The 22967-nt window shown below is 41.3% G+C and overlaps 1 protein-coding gene across 1 annotated transcript; it reads right to left on the reverse strand.

Moving 5' to 3' along the window:
• Positions 1 to 273: 273 nt before the first annotated feature.
• Positions 274 to 3116, reverse strand: LOC123045273 (protein XRI1). The gene is made up of 9 exons (XM_044468266.1): positions 2817 to 3116; positions 2146 to 2198; positions 1939 to 2055; positions 1718 to 1854; positions 1552 to 1630; positions 1360 to 1462; positions 1220 to 1272; positions 856 to 936; positions 274 to 752 (listed from the first exon to the last, which is right to left on the reverse strand). The coding sequence occupies exons 1-9, from the start codon at positions 2885 to 2887 to the stop codon at positions 502 to 504; spliced, it is 945 nt and encodes a 314-aa protein (XP_044324201.1). The 5' UTR covers positions 2888 to 3116; the 3' UTR covers positions 274 to 501.
• Between the last annotated feature and the right edge of the window lie 19851 nt (positions 3117 to 22967).

Genomic DNA, 22967 nt, shown 5'->3' on the forward strand with positions numbered 1-22967 from the left:
GAGATGAAGAGCTACAAAACCATTGTTTTGGAGATTAATGACTTTGGGGCGAAGAGCTAGATATGCTCTAAGTACTCATGCTTCATTTTTTTCCTGACTGGAAATCAACTTTATTTCGAATTAATTCCCCCGGTGCAATTCTGGTTCTCACCGGGGCCACTCAAATTTAAGATCTGACAGTGATCAAGCCGATACCATAATTTGTACGTTGAACCACCAGGCAATTTTCAGGAGACCATAAGAACATGAAAGAGAAGTGAAAGTAGAAGGAGCTAATTCTGAACTCAAATTTCCATATATATATCATTAGCCGCATGCCACTAAAATACACCAGATGAATGCTGAATCTTTGAACAACGAGTTGGCCATCCACAGTAACTCTGAACATATGGCACAAAAATTGTGACCAAGAAAAATCGAAATGCTATTGAGGCCTGCACAAGAAGACCAAATTCTTGAAAGCAATCGAGGGAATGGCTGTTAAATAAGCTGTAATCATTCTCAGCCCTTGGTTCTTAGTATTGTGATGCTGCCTTTCCCACCTTCTGTTCTGATTCTTGTCTTGCCAATGACGGGTTTCCCAGAGAAAGCTGAAGTTTCCAGGATTTCTGGAGGCTTCTTTGGAGGAGCATGGATGCGCTGATTTATATCCTTGAGAGTGACATCTCCTTCCCAAGATGGTTTGATAAGGGTAAAAGGGTATGCTATAGATGTAGTTACATTTTGCTTCGCCTTGATCATCGAGCTTCCTCCTAATAGGGAAGCAAAGCCAAATGATCAACATATATAGAACTAGAGGTTCAAGTGTGTAAGGTAAGTTGATGAATAATAAGATACTATCTAAAACTTAAATACCTTTAGATACTTTGAGCGTAGAAAGTTTCCTAGTCTCATGCATTATGAGACTTTCTGTCACCGGAGCAATCTCACTTGTTCCTGTCATAGATAGAAAGAACAAGTAAATAGCTGGACAAAGCTACACAAATTCTGTTTTAGCAAGTCACTATGATCGCCAAACAACAGCAAGTTGCACCAATTGCAAGTACACCGCAATGCAATTGCAAAGAAGATACAAAACAGAATACTCTTTACAAACATTTCCAGGACAAATACTGACAATATGGCAAATATATGCATAGACTGGAAACCCTGACAGAAATATTGGATGAAACTTTTTTTAAATCTCAAAGATGACATAGAAAATGCACTTTCTACCGACCTGGCACATCGGTTTGACAACCAATGTATGTAACGCTCTCCTGGCTAGAAGGCCTACAAACAAAATATGAACTTGTCATGATTCAAAAAGAATGTGAACTAAAAGCAAATTGGCTTTAACGGAACCAGATAGGAACTAACATTTGATCAGGCGTGTAGTACATAGTAGCTCCTTCAGAGTAATTATCCAATTGATTATCTGATGGCTCGTAGGATGCTTCATTAGACAAGGAACTGAACTTATCTGATACAAAAATATCCATTTAGCAAACAGAAAAGGCATGGCAGTAGGCAGCTGCCAGGCAATAAGCCGTATGTGGTAAAAGGATGAACCTAAATCATCTGAATTGAGCTGCATATTCCAGTTTAAACTCTGTGGTTCATCAGTGCAAAGCAATGAAGTCTCTGCTACCTGAGATATTGATCAACAAAGGACGCAATAGTGTAAGCAAGCAAAAAATAGATGAACTTCGAACATAGCCAGCTACTAGTGAACCACCTCAGATGTGACAAAATTAGAACACATTCCATGATCACCAACTTCTGGCTGCTTAACCTCAGAAGGGTACTCCAACACGCGTCGCCGCTTTGATTCCCGAGACTCCTCCAGGTCTAGTGTCTCCTTGCAAGTGATATCTGGCACAATTAACCTTATTCCTTTAAGCAAAACTTCAAGAGTAGTATAGTGCCGATAATTCTCTGAAAAAAGAAGTTTCCTACCCCCAATATCAAAGAAGGCCCGGCAGTCTCGCAGAGGAGTTTGATTTCCCAGTAATCCAAGTAGCTCATCATCATCATCATCTCGGTTGAGGCAATCCCACACGAACTTAGCAACATCTTTTGAGAAAATAATAATAATGATACAGTAAGTCCAAAAATTATTGGCAGTTCTGACATGGATGTTGGTTATGGGTTTGAGCGATGTACCATGATTGCCATCACTAGGTTCGCCATGCTCCTTCTCTTGCCAATCCCACAGACTGCAGCAAGCAATATGAGATCAGGCATAAGTTCAACTAATGTAATACATTGAAATAGTTGTAAAATTTCTGACGAGTACTCAGTTCTGTGGACAGTCGAGACATGGTTTAGTTTCAGTTGCACAAACGAAAAACACGCCACGAAGTATGACCAACCCAGCATCAGTATGCTCCCATTTCGACCCCTCAGAGCCAAGAATATCTCGATCCAGTTTTAAACACACAAACTTTACACAATCCTCCTATTATCTCATTTGCATCAAAAGCAACAGCAGGAGCATGCATCGGTGCAGGAGGACGCCCCAATCGAACAAAGTAAATCGAGTTCGACACTCCATAGACACAAACGGGGCACCCAAGGATCTTCTAATCTAGCAAATCGACGGCAAGATCCCTCTATTTTCGGATCGGCAGAAGGAGCAGCCACGGAACTCCCGAAATCCCCATTACGCCCAGCAGATTCTAGTCCCTCGTGCCCATCCTAGTCTCAAGACCCTACCAAACCCCAGTCGATCCCCTCCATCCAACAAATCCTCCAAAACCGCCCGAGAAATCACAGCGCGAGAACCGGCGCGACAGCAACCGACAACAGGAACCCGCACCCCCCGCAGCACGCACATTTGGTTGTTGCCGTCGCCATCGCCGGAGGCGCCGCCTCCGCCTCCGCCTCCGTCGCGGCGCGGGTCCATCGGCCCCGGAAGGCCTGCCCCGACTAGCCGTTGCGACGGGACCCCCCCTCCCCTCCCTCTCCTTTGACTCTAGTGGACGGGGAGACAGACAGAAACACTGCTCCTCCGCTGTCTACTCGATTCCGCAGTGGCTCGGGTAGCGCCGCATTTGTAGTCCGAGAGACCGAGGTGGGCGAGAGAGAGAAAGGGGAGAAAGAAAATAGAAAGAAATGCGGAATGGAAAATTCGGTGGGCACGAGCGGGGCCGGGTGGGCTGCCTGCCGAAGAGGCCGTTAGCCCTGGGTGTTCGCGCCGCTTTGCCACCTTTGCGTTGTTGTCGCACGGCTAGCAGAACAGTGATGGCATTGCCAAAATGCCAAAGCCCGGGCCAGGGATTTGGCAAGGTCCAGCTAGCTACAATATTATTTTTTCTTCAAGTTTTTCGCCAGCTCGTTTCCATTGGCTGTATACTTTAATACTTACCCTTCGTTTGTTGAAAAGGAAAACGCACCGTTCGTTTGCTAGCGCATCGCACACTCACATGAGCAAAATGCAAATTATCATCCATCTTTTGCTGGTGGTAACGAGACCATGGACAACCAACTACACGATTGTTTACCCCGCAAAGAAAAAAAAACTACACGATTGTTTGATAATGTGACACAACTGTCTGCTAAGTTACCAAATGCACACCAAGTGCTTGGTGGACATGTGTCAAGCAAATGTTCTAGTGCAATCCTAAAATGTAGGTTAAATGCCCCTCCCAAAAAGAGGGGTTGTGGGTCTGACCATTTGATAAATTATCCCCTGCCATGTTATTGTTGGGAATACACATATAGCGAGCACTCGATTCCTATCCAATGGCATGACATGTCCAGGAGAGGAAGGAGGAAAGCGGAAGCAAACGAATGAAAGAAGTAAAAAAAATGAGAGGGGGGAGGGAAGAAAGCTTACCTGCGTGTCAAGGCCAACGATGACGGCCACCGCTAAGAGCAATCCACGAGGTGGTGGCGCCGACAACAAGGTGGCAAGGCATCGTGGCCGAAGGGGTGATAGGCTCCAAGTCGGGCTAAGGAGATGTCTGACCGAGGCATGGCAGTGGCCTGATCCGATGTCACCTTTCGCCGGATCTAGGGGGCAGATGCATACACGGTGCGGAGGGGAGAAGAGCGTTGCGCATGTGGGAAAGAAGAATATGACCGCTATCCTTTGTTCTGTGGGGATGGTTAAGTGTATGGTAATGCAAACTGCTATTTGGACGGTGTGTTTTTCTAGTACAAATAGTGGTTATGTAGGTTCGTTGCAAATAGGAAGAGAGATAATGCCGCAATGTCATGCAAACTTGACCAGAATAAACCTTCAAGCTGCACTTAGCAAGATTGAAAAGAATATGAAGCAAATATGTGGTGCTACTTTTATGACCATCCCTTTGTGCTGACTCTTTTTTTGGCGCTTTTCATTCTTTTTGGTGACTTCTGAAAATTTGGTACCAATTTAAAAAAAATCTTGCCCCAATTTTTGGAATTTGAAACTTCCATGAGTTTTGAAATTTTGAACTTTCCAAAATTTAACATTTCGAGTACGAAATTTTGGAGATATTTAAAATTCAAAATTATGAATCCAAAATTCAATAATTTTGAACTTCCGGAAATTTAAAATTCAAAAAATGGAGCTTTCAAATTTTAGAACTATTTTGTGGGGAAAAGGTGAAAGAAAAAACGGCCACATGTGTGGACCCTTCCTTGTGGTATTATGCATGCAACCAAATCAGTTACACACAGCTCACCCCCCCCCCCCCCCATCCACATGTCCCTACGTCGCCTCCTAAGTTGCTGACAAGGCCTGGTAGCACGTTGCTCCCGGCGGTCAGCTATAACATGCTACGAAAATTCAAAAAGCACCCAAAAAAATATGAAAACACATAACCAAGATGTATGCATCATACCACGCAAAGTCAAATGAGTATTCCATCGGAAAATGCTTAAACAGGAAAGAAAATTTTTGAAACTCATGTTCTTTTGTCTTCGTCGAAGTATTCGTAGGCTTGGCCACATGGAAGTGTCAATGTAACCTCTCTTGGCTACACATCGAGATACTTCTTTTTCTTTGCAAAAGAGCACCCGACTCAATATATTAGAAATCTACCATTACAGGAACACCCCAGCAAAAATAATAATGCAAGTAAGCCCTTGGGGAACCATCTATTGTTAACCACTACAACTAGTAGATGGCATGCCGCATCCAACTCTCTCCTTTTGCCAAAGCCGACCTGCCTTTTTTCACAGATAGGAAATCATTAATACGTCACCATGTTGGGTCGGTATCCTAGGGTTGAAGTTGTCGATGGATTTATAGAGGCTGCCAAAATCATCCCGAGCATAATAACCCATAAATCCGCCATGATTCTCTACGGAGGACAAAAAAGGGAATATCCACTATAAGGCTCCATATGTGGTATTATTGCACATATATACCCTAGCAGTCCATTTCTGGAATAGAAGCACATATAGTGTCGTCGTAAGCATATGAATTCATGTCATACATGCACTGCCATATGCCACGGTCTTTACAATTCAAATATCACAAAAATTCCACTACCAACGAGGCAGTTTGGGCAGTCCGGCAACACCGCGTCGCAGCGGCGCTATATAGGCGCGACGCGGTGTTGCCGGACTGCCCAAACTGCAAAAAAGCCTTCCGGCCCACCCACTCCCGCATGACCTTTTTCCCGATCCACCCGACCACCTCCCGTCGGTGGCCAACGCCCCTGGCGCATCACCCGCCGCCGCCCCTCCTCCCCCCGGCCGGACGTGCCTCCGGGCGCCGCCAGATCCCAGCACCGCCGCGCGTCGCTAGATCACCGGAATCCCGCGCGCTGCTGCCGCCCACGGGTCCGCCCCGTGACCAATCCCGCCACCAGCCGCCGGCGCGCGGTCCGCCAGATCCCCTAGACGCTGCTGCTACTCCTCACCGCCCCGCCAACCTCTCCTCATCCGGCAGCCCTGCCGGCCATCTTCTCCCGCGGCCGCGCGCCGTCCTCCTCCCATGGCCCCCGATCCACCGCAAGCCTTCTCCCATAGCCCCACCCAATCCACTGTCGTGTGTGGCACCGAGGCTGGCAAGTACCCCGTGCATCTGCAAGCTGCTGCAGTTGGTCGTCGCCACCTCATCTACTCGCTGGCTCCCGTACGGGAGCACAACCGGAGAGCCCCTGTAACTTCTACATCTGCCCACGCATCCTCATGCTCTGCCTCCGCTCTCTCCGATTAGTTGACCTTCTCACGGGTGCCACCTCGACCTTCCCTGGACCAGCTAATTTTTAACTTCATGGTACGCATGTGTTCTTGTTTTGATATGTATCCACTTGTAGGAACTAAAAATGTACGCATGCGTTCTCCCTTTGATCTGTATCTACTTCTATATAAATCTTGTTATCTAGGTGCCAAAAAATGTGCGCCGAGACACCGCCCCCGTGGCCGATCTCCTGCCTCCGCTTGGCTCCGTCCGCAGCAGCACACCACCTCTATCGCCATCCACCTGCCTGTGTTCATATTCTACAGGTGACCTTCTCTCGTCACGCGTACTGAACTTCCTCCTCTTCCTGCTTCCTCCTCCCCTTTAGGATGATTGAACTCTGTCGCATGGAGTAGTAGAACCGCCGGCGTGTCCTGCTCCCATTCCTTATTTGTGCGCCTTGGCTTCTGGCAGTGCCACGATGAGAAATCAACTCGTCCAATTTTTCGGCGGGGGATCACACAGTGGGCTTTGAGGCGTACTGAAGTTCAGAGTGAACGTGGATTAAGATTCAGAGATCTATTTTTTAGTACATTCAGAGAGGGTTTCCCCCCTGTTTTTCATTTATTAGCGTCTTCATAATTTATCAGAGAATTTCTGAGACTAACATGCCATTGTAGCTTATAGTCTCATGTGTGTACGATTTTTTTTGATCAAGTATACTCTGCCTCCTTGAAAATACGCGAACCTGATCATAACTTGGTTAAGTCTTTGATATAGCAGAAAATTTTATAGCCAAACATATTGCTATCTGATTTTTTTGTGAATATGTTTTAACCCTATGGAGGAAAAAATCTGCGCAGTTCTTGATCCCTAGACCAGTTCGATCAGTTACATGTGTGCAGAAATATTACATGTAGTTCTTTGGGTTCCCTTCTTTCATTTTGGTAAAACTAGTGATGAAAAAATGTACCTATATAGAAATGATGGTTCAGTTCAAGAAAAATGGATGTTTGCTAATTTTGTGGTCTAAAGTTTCTTTGTGTTTTTTACAGCAGTTTGGAGTGTATTTATATAGAAGAAGAAAAAACAACGGCACCTGCACCGGAGCAGCAGGACGACGCACCCTCCCAGCGATGGAGCAGCAGCGCATTCGCCGTCTGTGCACATGTGTGTGCAGTGCACTTGAGGGAGCGCTCCCCTGTTGCTATTTTGGACATACGCCTCCCCATGGATCCCGTTCTCTTCTCTTCTTTTTGCTGTGAGTTTGTAAATTGAAGATCAGTCATAACAGGGAAGAAAAAGCTTTAGAGAGTTTTTCGTAAAAATCAGAGATGTTATTCAGATTGTGATGGACTTTTCGTACATGTTTATGCTAGTTCGTGCTTGTTTGTACTCTTTTTTTTCTTAATCTCTTTCAGATTTTGGTTTGAAAAAGTATGTGCATGTTGACAGAGACAATCTATACAAAGAAGTTCAAATATTATTGCCCCACAGGTTCATGTCTTCACAAGATGTACCACTATTTTCTTCTCTCCCAAAAAGTGTGTGTTTTAGTTCTTTTTCTATCTCTTTTTGCCCACGGGTTTGTAATAATGTTGTGGATGCTTTAGGGATGCACAGGTCGAAGGTGGCGCATGTGTCCCAAGTCGTATGGCCGGGCACTGCTCCTAACTTTATCCGAGACTTGATTGCCGGCGATCTTGCCAGGCACAATGGTTAATTGAAATGAAATTTCATAGTTCAAAAAAACTGTGTGTTTTCAGCACTACAAACAGATCCAATACCCCAAAGAAAGTTATGGGAAAAAATATAGGAAGTCCAGAGAGGTTGAGGACAAAAGGGTTATTGTAGCGAATAATTTTTTTATTCCTATGCGAAGTCTAGAGAGGTTGGTGAAGAGCATTTCATTCTCGTATACTCCCTGCTTTTTAAGAAATGTAGTTCAAAAACAAGAAAATGAGAAGTTCAGATTTTTTAACTTTTACAAAAGACTTAGATATTTTCCTTGTTACTATAAGAATAAAAGGAAGAAGTTCAAATTAAAATAAATAGAGCAACTCAAAATTTATAGAGAAAATAGATTTTCCCCGTTTCTACAAAAAGAGGTTAGTGGTTCAACTTTAAATAACTGAGAAGTTCAATGTTTTTTATAATACCAAGAAGGTCAAAATAAAAAAAACTGAGCATCTCAAAAAGTTTATAAAAACATATTTTCCCTATTTTCAAAAGAGTCCTAAAGTTTAAATTTAAACAATTGAACGGTTCGATATTTATTACATAACTAGGACTCTTCGTGTTACTAATGAAAAACACCAAGAATTCATAATTAAAAAAAAGAAGCTGGTTGATGTTTATAAAAAAAACTTAGATTTTCTCCAATACTAAAGATTAAAATCAAGAAGTTCAATTTGAAAAAATGGAGTAGTTAAATGTATATAATAAACTCAGGTTCTCTCGTCAATATAGAATAAAACCAAAAGTTCAATTTGAAAAAGCGAAGCAATTTGATATTTATTTGAAAAATGGATTTTTCTAGTTACTAAAGAATAAAACAAATAATTAAGTTCAATTTCAAATAACGAAGAAGTTCAATGTACCTAAAAAAACTCCAATTTTTCACATTTCTAAAAATACACAATGAAGTTCAAATAAAAAAGGTAGAGCGGAAGCAAACGAATGAAAGAAGTAAAAAAATGAGAGGGGGGAGGGAAGAAAGCTTACCTGCGTGTCAAGGCCAACGATGACGGCCACCGCTAAGAGCAATCCACGAGGTGGTGGCGCCGACAACAAGGTGGCAAGGCATCGTGGCCGAAGGGGTGATAGGCTCCAAGTCGGGCTAAGGAGATGTCTGACCGAGGCATGGCAGTGGCCTGATCCGATGTCACCTTTCGCCGGATCTAGGGGGCAGATGCATACACGGTGCGGAGGGGAGAAGAGCGTTGCGCATGTGGGAAAGAAGAATATGACCGCTATCCTTTGTTCTGTGGGGATGGTTAAGTGTATGGTAATGCAAACTGCTATTTGGACGGTGTGTTTTTCTAGTACAAATAGTGGTTATGTAGGTTCGTTGCAAATAGGAAGAGAGATAATGCCGCAATGTCATGCAAACTTGACCAGAATAAACCTTCAAGCTGCACTTAGCAAGATTGAAAAGAATATGAAGCAAATATGTGGTGCTACTTTTATGACCATCCCTTTGTGCTGACTCTTTTTTTGGCGCTTTTCATTCTTTTTGGTGACTTCTGAAAATTTGGTACCAATTTAAAAAAAATCTTGCCCCAATTTTTGGAATTTGAAACTTCCATGAGTTTTGAAATTTTGAACTTTCCAAAATTTAACATTTCGAGTACGAAATTTTGGAGATATTTAAAATTCAAAATTATGAATCCAAAATTCAATAATTTTGAACTTCCGGAAATTTAAAATTCAAAAAATGGAGCTTTCAAATTTTAGAACTATTTTGTGGGGAAAAGGTGAAAGAAAAAACGGCCACATGTGTGGACCCTTCCTTGTGGTATTATGCATGCAACCAAATCAGTTACACACAGCTCACCCCCCCCATCCACATGTCCCTATGTCGCCTCCTAAGTTGCTGACAAGGCCTGGTAGCACGTTGCTCCCGGCGGTCAGCTATAACATGCTACGAAAATTCAAAAAGCACCCAAAAAAATATGAAAACACATAACCAAGATGTATGCATCATACCACGCAAAGTCAAATGAGTATTCCATCGGAAAATGCTTAAACAGGAAAGAAAATTTTTGAAACTCATGTTCTTTTGTCTTCGTCGAAGTATTCGTAGGCTTGGCCACATGGAAGTGTCAATGTAACCTCTCTTGGCTACACATCGAGATACTTCTTTTTCTTTGCAAAAGAGCACCCGACTCAATATATTAGAAATCTACCATTACAGGAACACCCCAGCAAAAATAATAATGCAAGTAAGCCCTTGGGGAACCATCTATTGTTAACCACTACAACTAGTAGATGGCATGCCGCATCCAACTCTCTCCTTTTGCCAAAGCCGACCTGCCTTTTTTCACAGATAGGAAATCATTAATACGTCACCATGTTGGGTCGGTATCCTAGGGTTGAAGTTGTCGATGGATTTATAGAGGCTGCCAAAATCATCCCGAGCATAATAACCCATAAATCCGCCATGATTCTCTACGGAGGACAAAAAAGGGAATATCCACTATAAGGCTCCATATGTGGTATTATTGCACATATATACCCTAGCAGTCCATTTCTGGAATAGAAGCACATATAGTGTCGTCGTAAGCATATGAATTCATGTCATACATGCACTGCCATATGCCACGGTCTTTACAATTCAAATATCACAAAAATTCCACTACCAACGAGGCAGTTTGGGCAGTCCGGCAACACCGCGTCGCAGCGGCGCTATATAGGCGCGACGCGGTGTTGCCGGACTGCCCAAACTGCAAAAAAGCCTTCCGGCCCACCCACTCCCGCATGACCTTTTTCCCGATCCACCCGACCACCTCCCGTCGGTGGCCAACGCCCCTGGCGCATCACCCGCCGCCGCCCCTCCTCCCCCCGGCCGGACGTGCCTCCGGGCGCCGCCAGATCCCAGCACCGCCGCGCGTCGCTAGATCACCGGAATCCCGCGCGCTGCTGCCGCCCACGGGTCCGCCCCGTGACCAATCCCGCCACCAGCCGCCGGCGCGCGGTCCGCCAGATCCCCTAGACGCTGCTGCTACTCCTCACCGCCCCGCCAACCTCTCCTCATCCGGCAGCCCTGCCGGCCATCTTCTCCCGCGGCCGCGCGCCGTCCTCCTCCCATGGCCCCCGATCCACCGCAAGCCTTCTCCCATAGCCCCACCCAATCCACTGTCGTGTGTGGCACCGAGGCTGGCAAGTACCCCGTGCATCTGCAAGCTGCTGCAGTTGGTCGTCGCCACCTCATCTACTCGCTGGCTCCCGTACGGGAGCACAACCGGAGAGCCCCTGTAACTTCTACATCTGCCCACGCATCCTCATGCTCTGCCTCCGCTCTCTCCGATTAGTTGACCTTCTCACGGGTGCCACCTCGACCTTCCCTGGACCAGCTAATTTTTAACTTCATGGTACGCATGTGTTCTTGTTTTGATATGTATCCACTTGTAGGAACTAAAAATGTACGCATGCGTTCTCCCTTTGATCTGTATCTACTTCTATATAAATCTTGTTATCTAGGTGCCAAAAAATGTGCGCCGAGACACCGCCCCTGTGGCCGATCTCCTGCCTCCGCTTGGCTCCGTCCGCAGCAGCACACCACCTCTATCGCCATCCACCTGCCTGTGTTCATATTCTACAGGTGACCTTCTCTCCTCACGCGTACTGAACTTCCTCCTCTTCCTGCTTCCTCCTCCCCTTTAGGATGATTGAACTCTGTCGCATGGAGTAGTAGAACCGCCGGCGTGTCCTGCTCCCATTCCTTATTTGTGCGCCTTGGCTTCTGGCAGTGCCACGATGAGAAATCAACTCGTCCAATTTTTCGGCGGGGGATCACACAGTGGGCTTTGAGGCGTACTGAAGTTCAGAGTGAACGTGGATTAAGATTCAGAGATCTATTTTTTAGTACATTCAGAGAGGGTTTCCCCCCTGTTTTTCATTTATTAGCGTCTTCATAATTTATCAGAGAATTTCTGAGACTAACATGCCATTGTAGCTTATAGTCTCATGTGTGTACGATTTTTTTTGATCAAGTATACTCTGCCTCCTTGAAAATACGCGAACCTGATCATAACTTGGTTAAGTCTTTGATATAGCAGAAAATTTTATAGCCAAACATATTGCTATCTGATTTTTTTGTGAATATGTTTTAACCCTATGGAGGAAAAAATCTGCGCAGTTCTTGATCCCTAGACCAGTTCGATCAGTTACATGTGTGCAGAAATATTACATGTAGTTCTTTGGGTTCCCTTCTTTCATTTTGGTAAAACTAGTGATGAAAAAATGTACCTATATAGAAATGATGGTTCAGTTCAAGAAAAATGGATGTTTGCTAATTTTGTGGTCTAAAGTTTCTTTGTGTTTTTTACAGCAGTTTGGAGTGTATTTATATAGAAGAAGAAAAAACAACGGCACCTGCACCGGAGCAGCAGGACGACGCACCCTCCCAGCGATGGAGCAGCAGCGCATTCGCCGTCTGTGCACATGTGTGTGCAGTGCACTTGAGGGAGCGCTCCCCTGTTGCTATTTTGGACATACGCCTCCCCATGGATCCCGTTCTCTTCTCTTCTTTTTGCCGTGAGTTTGTAAATTGAAGATCAGTCATAACAGGGAAGAAAAAGCTTTAGAGAGTTTTTCGTAAAAATCAGAGATGTTATTCAGATTGTGATGGACTTTTCGTACATGTTTATGCTAGTTCGTGCTTGTTTGTACTCTTTTTTTTCTTAATCTCTTTCAGATTTTGGTTTGAAAAAGTATGTGCATGTTGACAGAGACAATCTATACAAAGAAGTTCAAATATTATTGCCCCACAGGTTCATGTCTTCACAAGATGTACCACTATTTTCTTCTCTCCCAAAAAGTGTGTGTTTTAGTTCTTTTTCTATCTCTTTTTGCCCACGGGTTTGTAATAATGTTGTGGATGCTTTAGGGATGCACAGGTCGAAGGTGGCGCATGTGTCCCAAGTCGTATGGCCGGGCACTGCTCCTAACTTTATCCGAGACTTGATTGCCGGCGATCTTGCCAGGCACAATGGTTAATTGAAATGAAATTTCATAGTTCAAAAAAACTGTGTGTTTTCAGCACTACAAACAGATCCAATACCCCAAAGAAAGTTATGGGAAAAAATATAGGAAGTCCAGAGAGGTTGAGGACAAAAGGGTTATTGTAGCGAATAATTTTTTATTCCTATGCGAAGTCTAGAGAGGTTGGTGAAGAGCATTTCATTCTCGTATACTCCCTGCTTTTTAAGAAATGTAGTTCAAAATGAGAAGTTCAGATTTTTTAACTTTTACAAAAGACTTAGATATTTTCCTTGTTACTATAAGAATAAAAGGAAGAAGTTCAAATTAAAATAAATAGAGCAACTCAAAATTTATAGAGAAAATAGATTTTCCCCGTTTCTACAAAAAGAGGTTAGTGGTTCAACTTTAAATAACTGAGAAGTTCAATGTTTTTTATAATACCAAGAAGGTCAAATAAAAAAACTGAGCATCTCAAAAAGTTTATAAAAACATATTTTCCCTATTTTCAAAAGAGTCCTAAAGTTTAAATTTAAACAATTGAACGGTTCGATATTTATTACATAACTAGGACTCTTCGTGTTACTAATGAAAAACACCAAGAATTCATAATTAAAAAAAAAGAAGCTGGTTGATGTTTATAAAAAAACTTAGATTTTCTCCAATACTAAAGATTAAAATCAAGAAGTTCAATTTGAAAAAATGGAGTAGTTAAATGTATATAATAAACTCAGGTTCTCTCGTCAATATAGAATAAAACCAAAAGTTCAATTTGAAAAAGCGAAGCAATTTGATATTTATTTGAAAAATGGATTTTTCTAGTTACTAAAGAATAAAACAAATAATTAAGTTCAATTTCAAATAACGAAGAAGTTCAATGTACCTAAAAAAACTCCAATTTTTCACATTTCTAAAAATACACAATGAAGTTCAAATAAAAAAGGTAGAGCGGTTCAATGTCTATAAAAAACTCAGATGTTTTCACGTAATCGAGAGAAGTTCAGATTGATAACTCCCAGAAGTTCACATACTATGTGGTGTGCATTTGTATGGAAAAAAATAATGAAAAGATAAAGGCTAAAAGTTTTGTTGCTAGAAGTTCAAGTGCTCAACCCGAGAAAGTTCAAAAATTCTTGTGAGAGAGGTTGAACAAAAATACGTGACAGAAGTTCAAGATGAAAACAGCGAGAAGTTCAACTACTACACGAAATGCATTTCAGATAAGAATATAAGCATAGAAAACTAAAAGCTTCAAAGGTTTGTTGTAATAAGTTCACGTGCTCCTCCCGGTGAAGTTCGAGATCTCTAGTGCGAGACGTCCAACCTTCAACTACATGTTAAAAACAAGTAAAAACGATGTTGTTTTTGCCATTTTTAATACTGCTCTCAAACGGTAACGAATTTGTGACAATTGTCTTGATGAAAAATTTAGTTGCTCAAAGTTCAAGTGACCTGCTCGGGAAAGTTCAAAAAAAGGATTTTGCCCATTACTAACAAATAAAACTAAGAAGTTCAGATTTAAAAAATGGTGAAGTTCGATGTTTATAAGAAATGCTGATTTTTCTCATAATTTTTCCCGTTACGAATGAAAAAACCAAGAAATTCAGTTCGAAAATATCCAAGAAGTTGTATGATGTTTATTACAAAATTAGCATTTTTTCCCGTTACAAAAATGAATGACACCAAGAAGTCCGAATTGAAAAAAACCGAGAAGTTCAATTTTAAAAAATATAATAGTTCAATGTATATGAATAAAAGTAGATTTTCCTCGATAATAAATAATAAACCAAGAAGTTCAACTTCAGAAAATGGAGCAGTTCAATATTTATCACAAAAACTTCAATTTTTTCAATTGCTAACGAATAAACCAAGAAGTTCAGTTCGAAATAACAAAGAATCTGTATAATGTTTATTACAAAACTAAGATTTTTTCCGTATAAAAATCGAATGCAATTCTTTACTCAAAATATAAAAAGGTGAAGTTCAAATTGAAATAACAAAGAAGTTCGGAGTTTATTAAAACCTAGGATTTACCTGTTGAAAAAATAAAAAACACAACGCCATTTTTTGCATTTTTAAAAACAACTCATAAATGAAATGAATGGTTGATAGAAGTTCAATTTCTCAACGAGGAAAAGTTCAAAAAATTCTTATGCGAGAGGTTCACCGTGTATTTAGATGTCCAAAATACATAAAAAATATGTTTTTTGGTGTTTTAAAATAATTCTCTCAAACCAGAGAGAAGTTCAAAAGTGATAGCAACCGGAATTTCACGTACTACATGGTGTGTATTTCATACAAGAAAAGTACAAATAAAGTGAAACAGAGTGAAGTTCAAACAGACATGCCCCAGAAGTTCAACTACTTCACGCAGTGCGAAAAACAGCATGTCAAAAAATAGCATGTCAAAAACAGAGTGAAGTTCAAACAGACATCCCGAGAAGTTCAACTACTTCACGCAGTGCATTTCCATTCGCGATGAAGGCAGAAATCATGATCTTGTCATTTTCTAATTTACTTCAAAACGACAGGAATATCATTTGTATAAGTTCAAGTCCTCAGTCGGAGAAAGTTAAAAAAATATTGTGAGAGAGGTTTGTACAAAAAGAATATCATTTGTGTAACACTGACAAAAATGGATGGGAAAATTACAAACAAAAATATGTTACAGAAGTCCAACGTGAAAACAGCAGGAAGTTCAACTACTACACTGAATGAATTTCGCAAGAAAAACTTTTAAAAATGTTGCGAGTATGAAAAAATGACCAACACGGAAAAATTGCTTGTTTATAGCAGCTTTCCATCGGTATACCACTTGCTTAATTCCGGTTAGTGAATGAAGAGCTACAAGCAAAAAAAAGCACGTGAAAAACAGACTGAAGTTCAGGCAGAACTGCCACAAAAGCTCAAGTACTTCACGCAATGCATTTTTGACGAATCTGTTTCGCGATAAAGGCAGAACGAGTAATCACGACGTTTTTGAAATTACTTGAAAATGGCTGGGATTCAAAGAAAACCATTAACATGAAAAAGTTTCGCATTTTTCATAGCTTTTCAACAGTATATTATTTGCCCCATTCCGATGAAGTTTGTAGAAATTACGGCGAAAATACCTTTTTAGCTATTTTCAAAATCAACGTAAAACCGTAATGAATTTGGAGAAATAATATATACCAAAAAGTTGCGCATTTGTTCAGGCTTTCCAACGCCATATCATTTGCTACGTTCGGACACATGATTAAAAAAATCGAAAATACAAACTTGGTAGAACTTGTACCGTTTTCTAAATTACTCTTAAACCATTCAAAATTAGAAAAAACTTTCAACAGGAGAAAAGGTGCATTTTCATAAGCTTTCCAAGGCCATATCATTTGTATCAATTGGATTAGGTGTTTAGAAATGGCAACGAAAATACGAACTCGGTTGTTCGGTTTGTGAAATTTTACGATTTTTCACATTACTCTTCAACCATAGGGAATTAGAAAAAACTTTCAACATGTGGAAGGAGCAGTTTTACAGCATCTTTCCAACGCCATACTATTTGCCTCATTCTGATAAATGGTTTAGAAATGCGATCTAAAATACGATTCACGTTTTTTGTATGAAGAAAAAACGGTTTTCAAAACAGCTCTTAAACCACTTACATTTTGCCAAAATTTGAAGTTGGGTCATGATACTGGTGTCCATAGCTTTCCAACAGTATATTGCAAGCCCCATTTGGGCAATGTTGACGGAAGTTCAACCTAGCACTAGGGGAAGTTCAGGTCGAACAAATTAGGCAGTAAAATTGCAAAAAACGCAATTTCATCACGACCTGAGAGAAAAATCCGCCAAGGAGCGAGATTTCTATTTAAAACCGGTATTTAGTTGCTAAAAAACTTTTTTAGATTACACTAACATCATATAGAACACTACTAACCAGAATAATTCGCGGGGGAAGCCACGGTTGCAAAGATAGCCCGAAGGTCGGGTTCGTACAGAGGGAAGTTCAGGCACGTGTACAAAACAAAAATGCATCACAGAAGTTCAACGTGAAAATAGCATGAAGTTCAACTACTACACTGAATGAATTTCAGATGAAAAACTTTTAAAATCGTTGAGAGTATGAAAAAATGATCAACACGGGAAAGTTGCGTGTTTGCAACAGCTTTCCATCGGTATATCACTTGCTCAATTCCGGTGACTCGATGGAGAGCTAGGAGCAGTGGATAGAGATATAGGAGAAAAAAGCACGTGAAAAATAGAGTGAATTTCAAGTAGATGTGTCGAGAAGTTCAGGTTCTTCACGCGGTGCATTTTCGAAAAATCAGTTTCGCGATAAAGGCAGAACAAATGATCTCGCCATTTTCGCAATTACTTGAAAATGGTTAGGAATCAGAGAAAACCATCAACATGAAAAAGTTTTGCATTTTTCTTAGCTTTTCAGCGGTATATTATTTGCCCATTCCGACAAAGTATGTAGAAATTATGCCAAAAATATGTTTTTATTCATTTTCCAATTTGACTTAAAACTGTAAGGAATTAGGAGAAACAATATATACAAAAAAGTTTCGCATTTGCTCAAGCTTTCCAACGCCGTATCATTTGTTGCACTCAGGCGTACGGTTAAAACATTAGCTCGAAAATACGAACTCGGTGGAACTTGTACCATTTTCTGAATTACTTTGAAACTGTTCCAAATTAGAAAAAAATTTAACATGAAAAAGTAGCGCATTTGTACAAGCTTTCCAATGCCATATCATTTGCTTCAAATGGATTAGCCGTTCAGAAATTACATTGAAAATACGAACTCGGCTGTTCGGTTTATGAAATTTTACGATTTTCAAAATTACTCTTTATCCATAGGGAATTAGAGAAAACTTTCAACATGTCGAAGGAGCGGTTTTCCAGCATCTTTCCAACGCTATATTATTTACCTCATTCCGATAAATGGTTTAGAAATGCGATCGAAAATACGATTCACGTTTTTTGTATGAAGAAAAAATGGTTTTCAAAACTGCTCTTAAACCGCTTACATTTTGCCAAAAATTTAACTTGGATCATGATATTGGTGTCCATACATTTCCAACGGTATATCACAAGCCCCATTTGGACCCTTTTTAGCTGAAATTCAACCTAGTACTCGGGGAAGGTCAGGCGCGTTACTCGGGTACTTTATGTTGTGATCAGAATATTATTCTATATATATATATAGGGCGAGTCTATTCTAATAACACCCTTAAGAGTCTTATTCTGATAACATTAGGCTTATTCTGCTAACACCCCTCCTTCGCTAAAAAGCACACCCACCAACCCACCGGGGCAGCCTACTACCCCCGACCCCCAACCTTCTCCTTCACCTGACACCTCCCACCGTCGGCGGTGCCTCACTAAGTCACCATCACCACCACCCCGACGCCCCACCTCCACTCTACCCCGGCGCCCCACCACCATCCCACTCCCCGGCGCCCCACAACTACCCCATCCATCTTCCTCCTGGCCGGCGCTGTCGTGCATCCACTTCCTCCTGGTTGGGGCGGCCGCGCCTCCTCTTCCTCACGGCCGAGGCCGCGACGGTCCCTCTTCTTCCCGGAATCGCCACCGCCCTCTGGATCCCCTTCTTCCACCTTTCTTCCCCGCCCACTGCCAGCCCACCGCGCCTCTCCTAGTCGCCGCATCCCGCACCAATTTCTGGTCGACGTCGCCCAGATCCGATGGAGCACACGCCCGATCAGCCACCGGGATTTGGTGGCCAGGGATGATCGCTATCGGAGAAGGAGGTTGGGGAGGTGGTGAGCATGTCAAGGCGTTAGGGGCCGCAGGTTCTGAAGGTGGCCGACCCCCCTCTGCATGCACCCACTCCATAGTGCGGGATTTGCACAGACAACTCTGGATCTCCCGTCCATCGAGGCCATGGAAAGAGAGCTGCAACTTCCTCTGGTATGACCTGCACTACCCCTACCTCGCCACCACTAACTCTAGCCACTCTCCCGACGAGCAGCACAGGTGCGAGGGATCGGCCCCTTCCTCTCTCGAGCTTTTTGTCATCTTGGATGCAAGAAGATAAATGGTGGTCGACGGCGGCCCTCTCAGGTGCAGTTTGCTCCAGAGGTTCCCTCGCGCGTGCAGTTGGAGCCGCCCCCATTCACTTTTAGCAATTGTTTATTTATTTCGAATACAATTTATTTTTCTTGTCATTTGGTCTCATTATTCAATCTCTTATTCTCTTATTTTAGGTGCATGTTCAACACGGATATCAAGGTGGACTACATACACAATAATCTTGCAGAATGTTTTAATAGTTGGGTTAGGGAAATAAAGGATTTGCCTATCGTCCAACTTTGTGACAAGCTTAGAGAGATGGTTATGGAGCTTTTTAGGAAGAGGAGAAGGATTGGAAAATGCTTACAAGGTAAAATTCTGCCAGCCATCATGCAAGAATTGAACGATAGGACTAGAGGATTAGGCCATCTACAGCCACATGCATCAAGTGATATGATTGTCGAGGTCACTGATACAGAGAAAAATCACACTAAAAGGCATGTAGTCAAGGCACTTGCACATGAACTTGCATGGAGTGGCAACATACCGGAAAGCCATGTCCACATGCATTAGTTGTTCTAACTGCGTTGCAGAACATCAAACTGGAGGACTTTGTGGACAGCTGCTACTTTGTTGAAAAATTCAGGCAACATATCAAGGGGAAATAGAACCACTCACAAACAAGACTCAGTGGCCTATAGTAGATCCAGGTTTTGTTCTCTTAGCACCATTGCCGAAAGCAGGTGCGAGAAGGCATAGGAAACTAAGGATAAAGGGTGCTCTTGAGGGGGGTTCAGGTAATAAACCTAAGGTAGGTGGAAAAAACACATGCAAAAAATGCCATGAACTTGGGCATAGGGAAGCTGGGTGTCCTTACAATGGGGCGAAGAAAAGGTACAGTCACTTATCCAACTTTTGCAAAATATGTATGTTCTTTCAACCCTGTGCAAATAAGTGTGCGCTTTTTAGTGCTAGGAAAAGTAGGAGAAATGAGGCTCCATGGGAAGCTGCAAGTAGTTCTCGACCTGTGACAAGGAGGTAAATAGCTTGCTTGCTTTCTTATTTACAATATTTTATGTTGCTTTATTATGATATAGTTTATTTTTGTAGTCAAACTGCATTATCTCCTGGGCCAGTTACAAGGAGCCAAACTGGAATGTCCCCTGCGAAGACTCCATCCAAAACTCCTACAGATTCGATGAAGAATCCTCCCAAAAAGCTCACACCGAAGAGGAGGAAGCTCGATCTGTGATATCTGTTTTAGTATCTACAAAGAGTTATTTGTGATTATGTCGTTTGCAAATTCTGTGCTATCAAGTTCGTGACGTCTAAAGTTATTTTTTCAATAATTTTGTGAGATGTGAACTCACCTTGATAAGTAGATGGTCAAGCATAAACTACTTATTATGTCTTTTCCTCATGCAATATTCCGCCAGATGATGCTTTTATCTGATATATCTTGTTATTTTGAGATACTCGAGGATCATTTGTTGAAATCATTATTGTGTGTGTTTTCATATATCTGTTATACGCCAACTGTCAGATTACTTGGCAAATCTGGATGCTGCTGTGTACGCTGGCTACCAGTCGGCATTGTTGGCCTCGCACGAACTGATCTAGAGGCCAGTCAAAAGTAAAAAAAATCGTTGCACGTAAAATAGGATCGTAGCATCTAGCACTGGGCACCATGTTTTTTTTGTCTTGGAACGATTGATCATTATCTGTGTGTAGCAATCGATGTGTATACGACCTGTGTACATGTGGGATCTTTTTCATTTTCCCCTAGCACTAATCATCTCTTACGCTCTAGTCCCTGGTTAACGTTTTGTCAAGAAAAAATGAACTTTGTAGTTATAATCAAATTCCAATGAACTTAATAATAAATAGTCAATTCCCTCCATAAAACGATAGCGCTTGTTGGAGGGCAACCCAAACAATAAAAAATATTTTCGCCTTTTTCTTTCTGTTCTAGAGTGTTTGCACAATTATGATTGTGATTTTATTTTTTAATTAGTGTTTGTGCCAAGTAAAGCCTTTGGGATCATGTTGGGTGATAGTTGATTTGATCTTGTTAAAAAACAGAAACTTTTGCGTCCAGTAGCAGAATTTTGTAAAATCACAGAAGCAACGAAAATTTCTAAAAATTTTACACAAGGTTGATATACAATTGCCTTCGTTTTCCTATTTTTTAGAATTTTTGGAGGTACTGAAGTATGGACAAAGTCAAAATTACTACAGACTATTCTGTTTTTGACTGATTCTGTTTTGGTTGCTTCGTGTGCTTATTTTGATGAATCTATGGATTGTATCGGGGGTATAAGCCATGATAAAGTTGGAATACAGTAGGTATAATGTAATAATAAAATATGACTTGGTTTGCAACAGTACTTAGAGTAGTGATTTGCTTTCTTATACTAACGGATCTCATGAAGGTTTTGTTAAGTTTTATGTGATTGAAGTTTTCAAGTTTTGGGTGAGATCACAATGGATGAAGGAATAAGGAGTGAAAAGAGCCTAAGCTTGGGGATTCCCCATGGCACCCCAAGATAATATTCAAGGAGAACCAAGCAACTAAGCTTGGGGATGCCCCGGAAGGCATCCCCTCTTTCTTTTAACGACCATCGGTATTTTACTTGGAGCTATATTTTGATTCGTCACATATCATGAGTTTTGCTTGGAGCGTCTTGTATTATATGAGTCTTTGCTTGTTTTGCTTTTTAGTTTGTCACAAGTATCCTTGCTGGACACACCAATTTGAGAGAGCCAAAATTATGCTATGATTTGTTAGAATTGCTCTTTATGCTTCACTTAAATTTTTTGAGCTATGGAATTGCTCTAGTGCTTCACTTATATCTTTTTTAGCATGGTGTGCTTTAATATTTTTGAAGAAATGCTCTCATGCTTCACTTAGATTTATTTGAGAGTTAGTAACTTTTTTTAAGAAATTCTCTCATGCTTCACTTATATTATTTTGAAAAACGAAAAAAATTATGCTCATGTTCTTCACTTAAATTTGTTTGAGCTATTCAAAAGCAATTGCAATATATGAAATTAGCCCCAAAGTGATAGATATTCCAGAGGGATATAATAAATACTTTCATGAAGATCATTGGACAAAATAAACTTGTTTCTTTGTAATAGTTTTGAGATATGACGATAGTGATATGTGAGTCATGTTGGTGAGTAATTATGTTTTAGTAAGAATATTGATATTAAGGTTTGTGATTCGTATGCAAGCACGAAAGTCAATAGTTATGCAATGAAATTACATCCTACTTATGGTGCATTATTCGGTGTTAGTTATGATTAATGCTCTCTTATGTGAATTTTCGTTTCTTGGTTGGTTGCTTCTCAATCTTTTTGCTAGCCTCCACTTGTACTAAGTAGAAATACTACTTGCGCATCAAAAATCTTTAAACCCAGTTTTGCCATATGAGTCCACCATACCTACCTATATGTGGTATTTCCGTGTCGTTCTAAGCAAATTTGTATGTGCCATCTCTAATTTTCAAAATGAATTTCCTTTTTGTGTGCCCGTACCGCTCATGAAGCGGAAGGGGGTGGCCAATATTTCCCATGCTAGATGTGTTATTTTCAAGATGAGTGTTCATTCACTTGTCATTGCACGACAGAATGACGGTAATAGGGATGCCCAGTCCCGAAATGAAAAATAAATTTACTTTATGTTGTCAAATAATAAATTCCTTGAAAAGTGTTGGTATGGAAGGCATCCGTGGATGTGGCTAGCCGTCGATTGTGAAAGAATGGTGAAAAAGGAATAAACTTTATTTTATGTTTGGGAACCACCTATGACATATCAAGCATGGAAAGTGTTCGGAATTACTCGGTCGTTTTCGTTGACGGGAAAAGTATGCCTCTCAATTTTTTCTCTCAATTTTAGCTTTGAGCTCTGGCACCTCTATAAATCCCTACTTCCCTCTACAAAGGGCCTATCTATTTACTTTATGCAATTTTTATTTTATTGAAGTCTCCATCTTCTCTTATAAAGCACCAACAAGGGAGCACTATGATCATACTTGAGCATTGGATGTAGCTAATATGTGAGTGTGTTTCATGAATGGATCAATGACTGAGCATGATGGGCTAGGGATAACTTTCTTTAGTGTTGATATTTTGAAAGACA

Source organism: Triticum aestivum, chromosome 2B, assembly GCF_018294505.1.
Source record: "Triticum aestivum cultivar Chinese Spring chromosome 2B, IWGSC CS RefSeq v2.1, whole genome shotgun sequence".
Lineage (NCBI taxonomy): Eukaryota > Viridiplantae > Streptophyta > Magnoliopsida > Poales > Poaceae > Triticum > Triticum aestivum.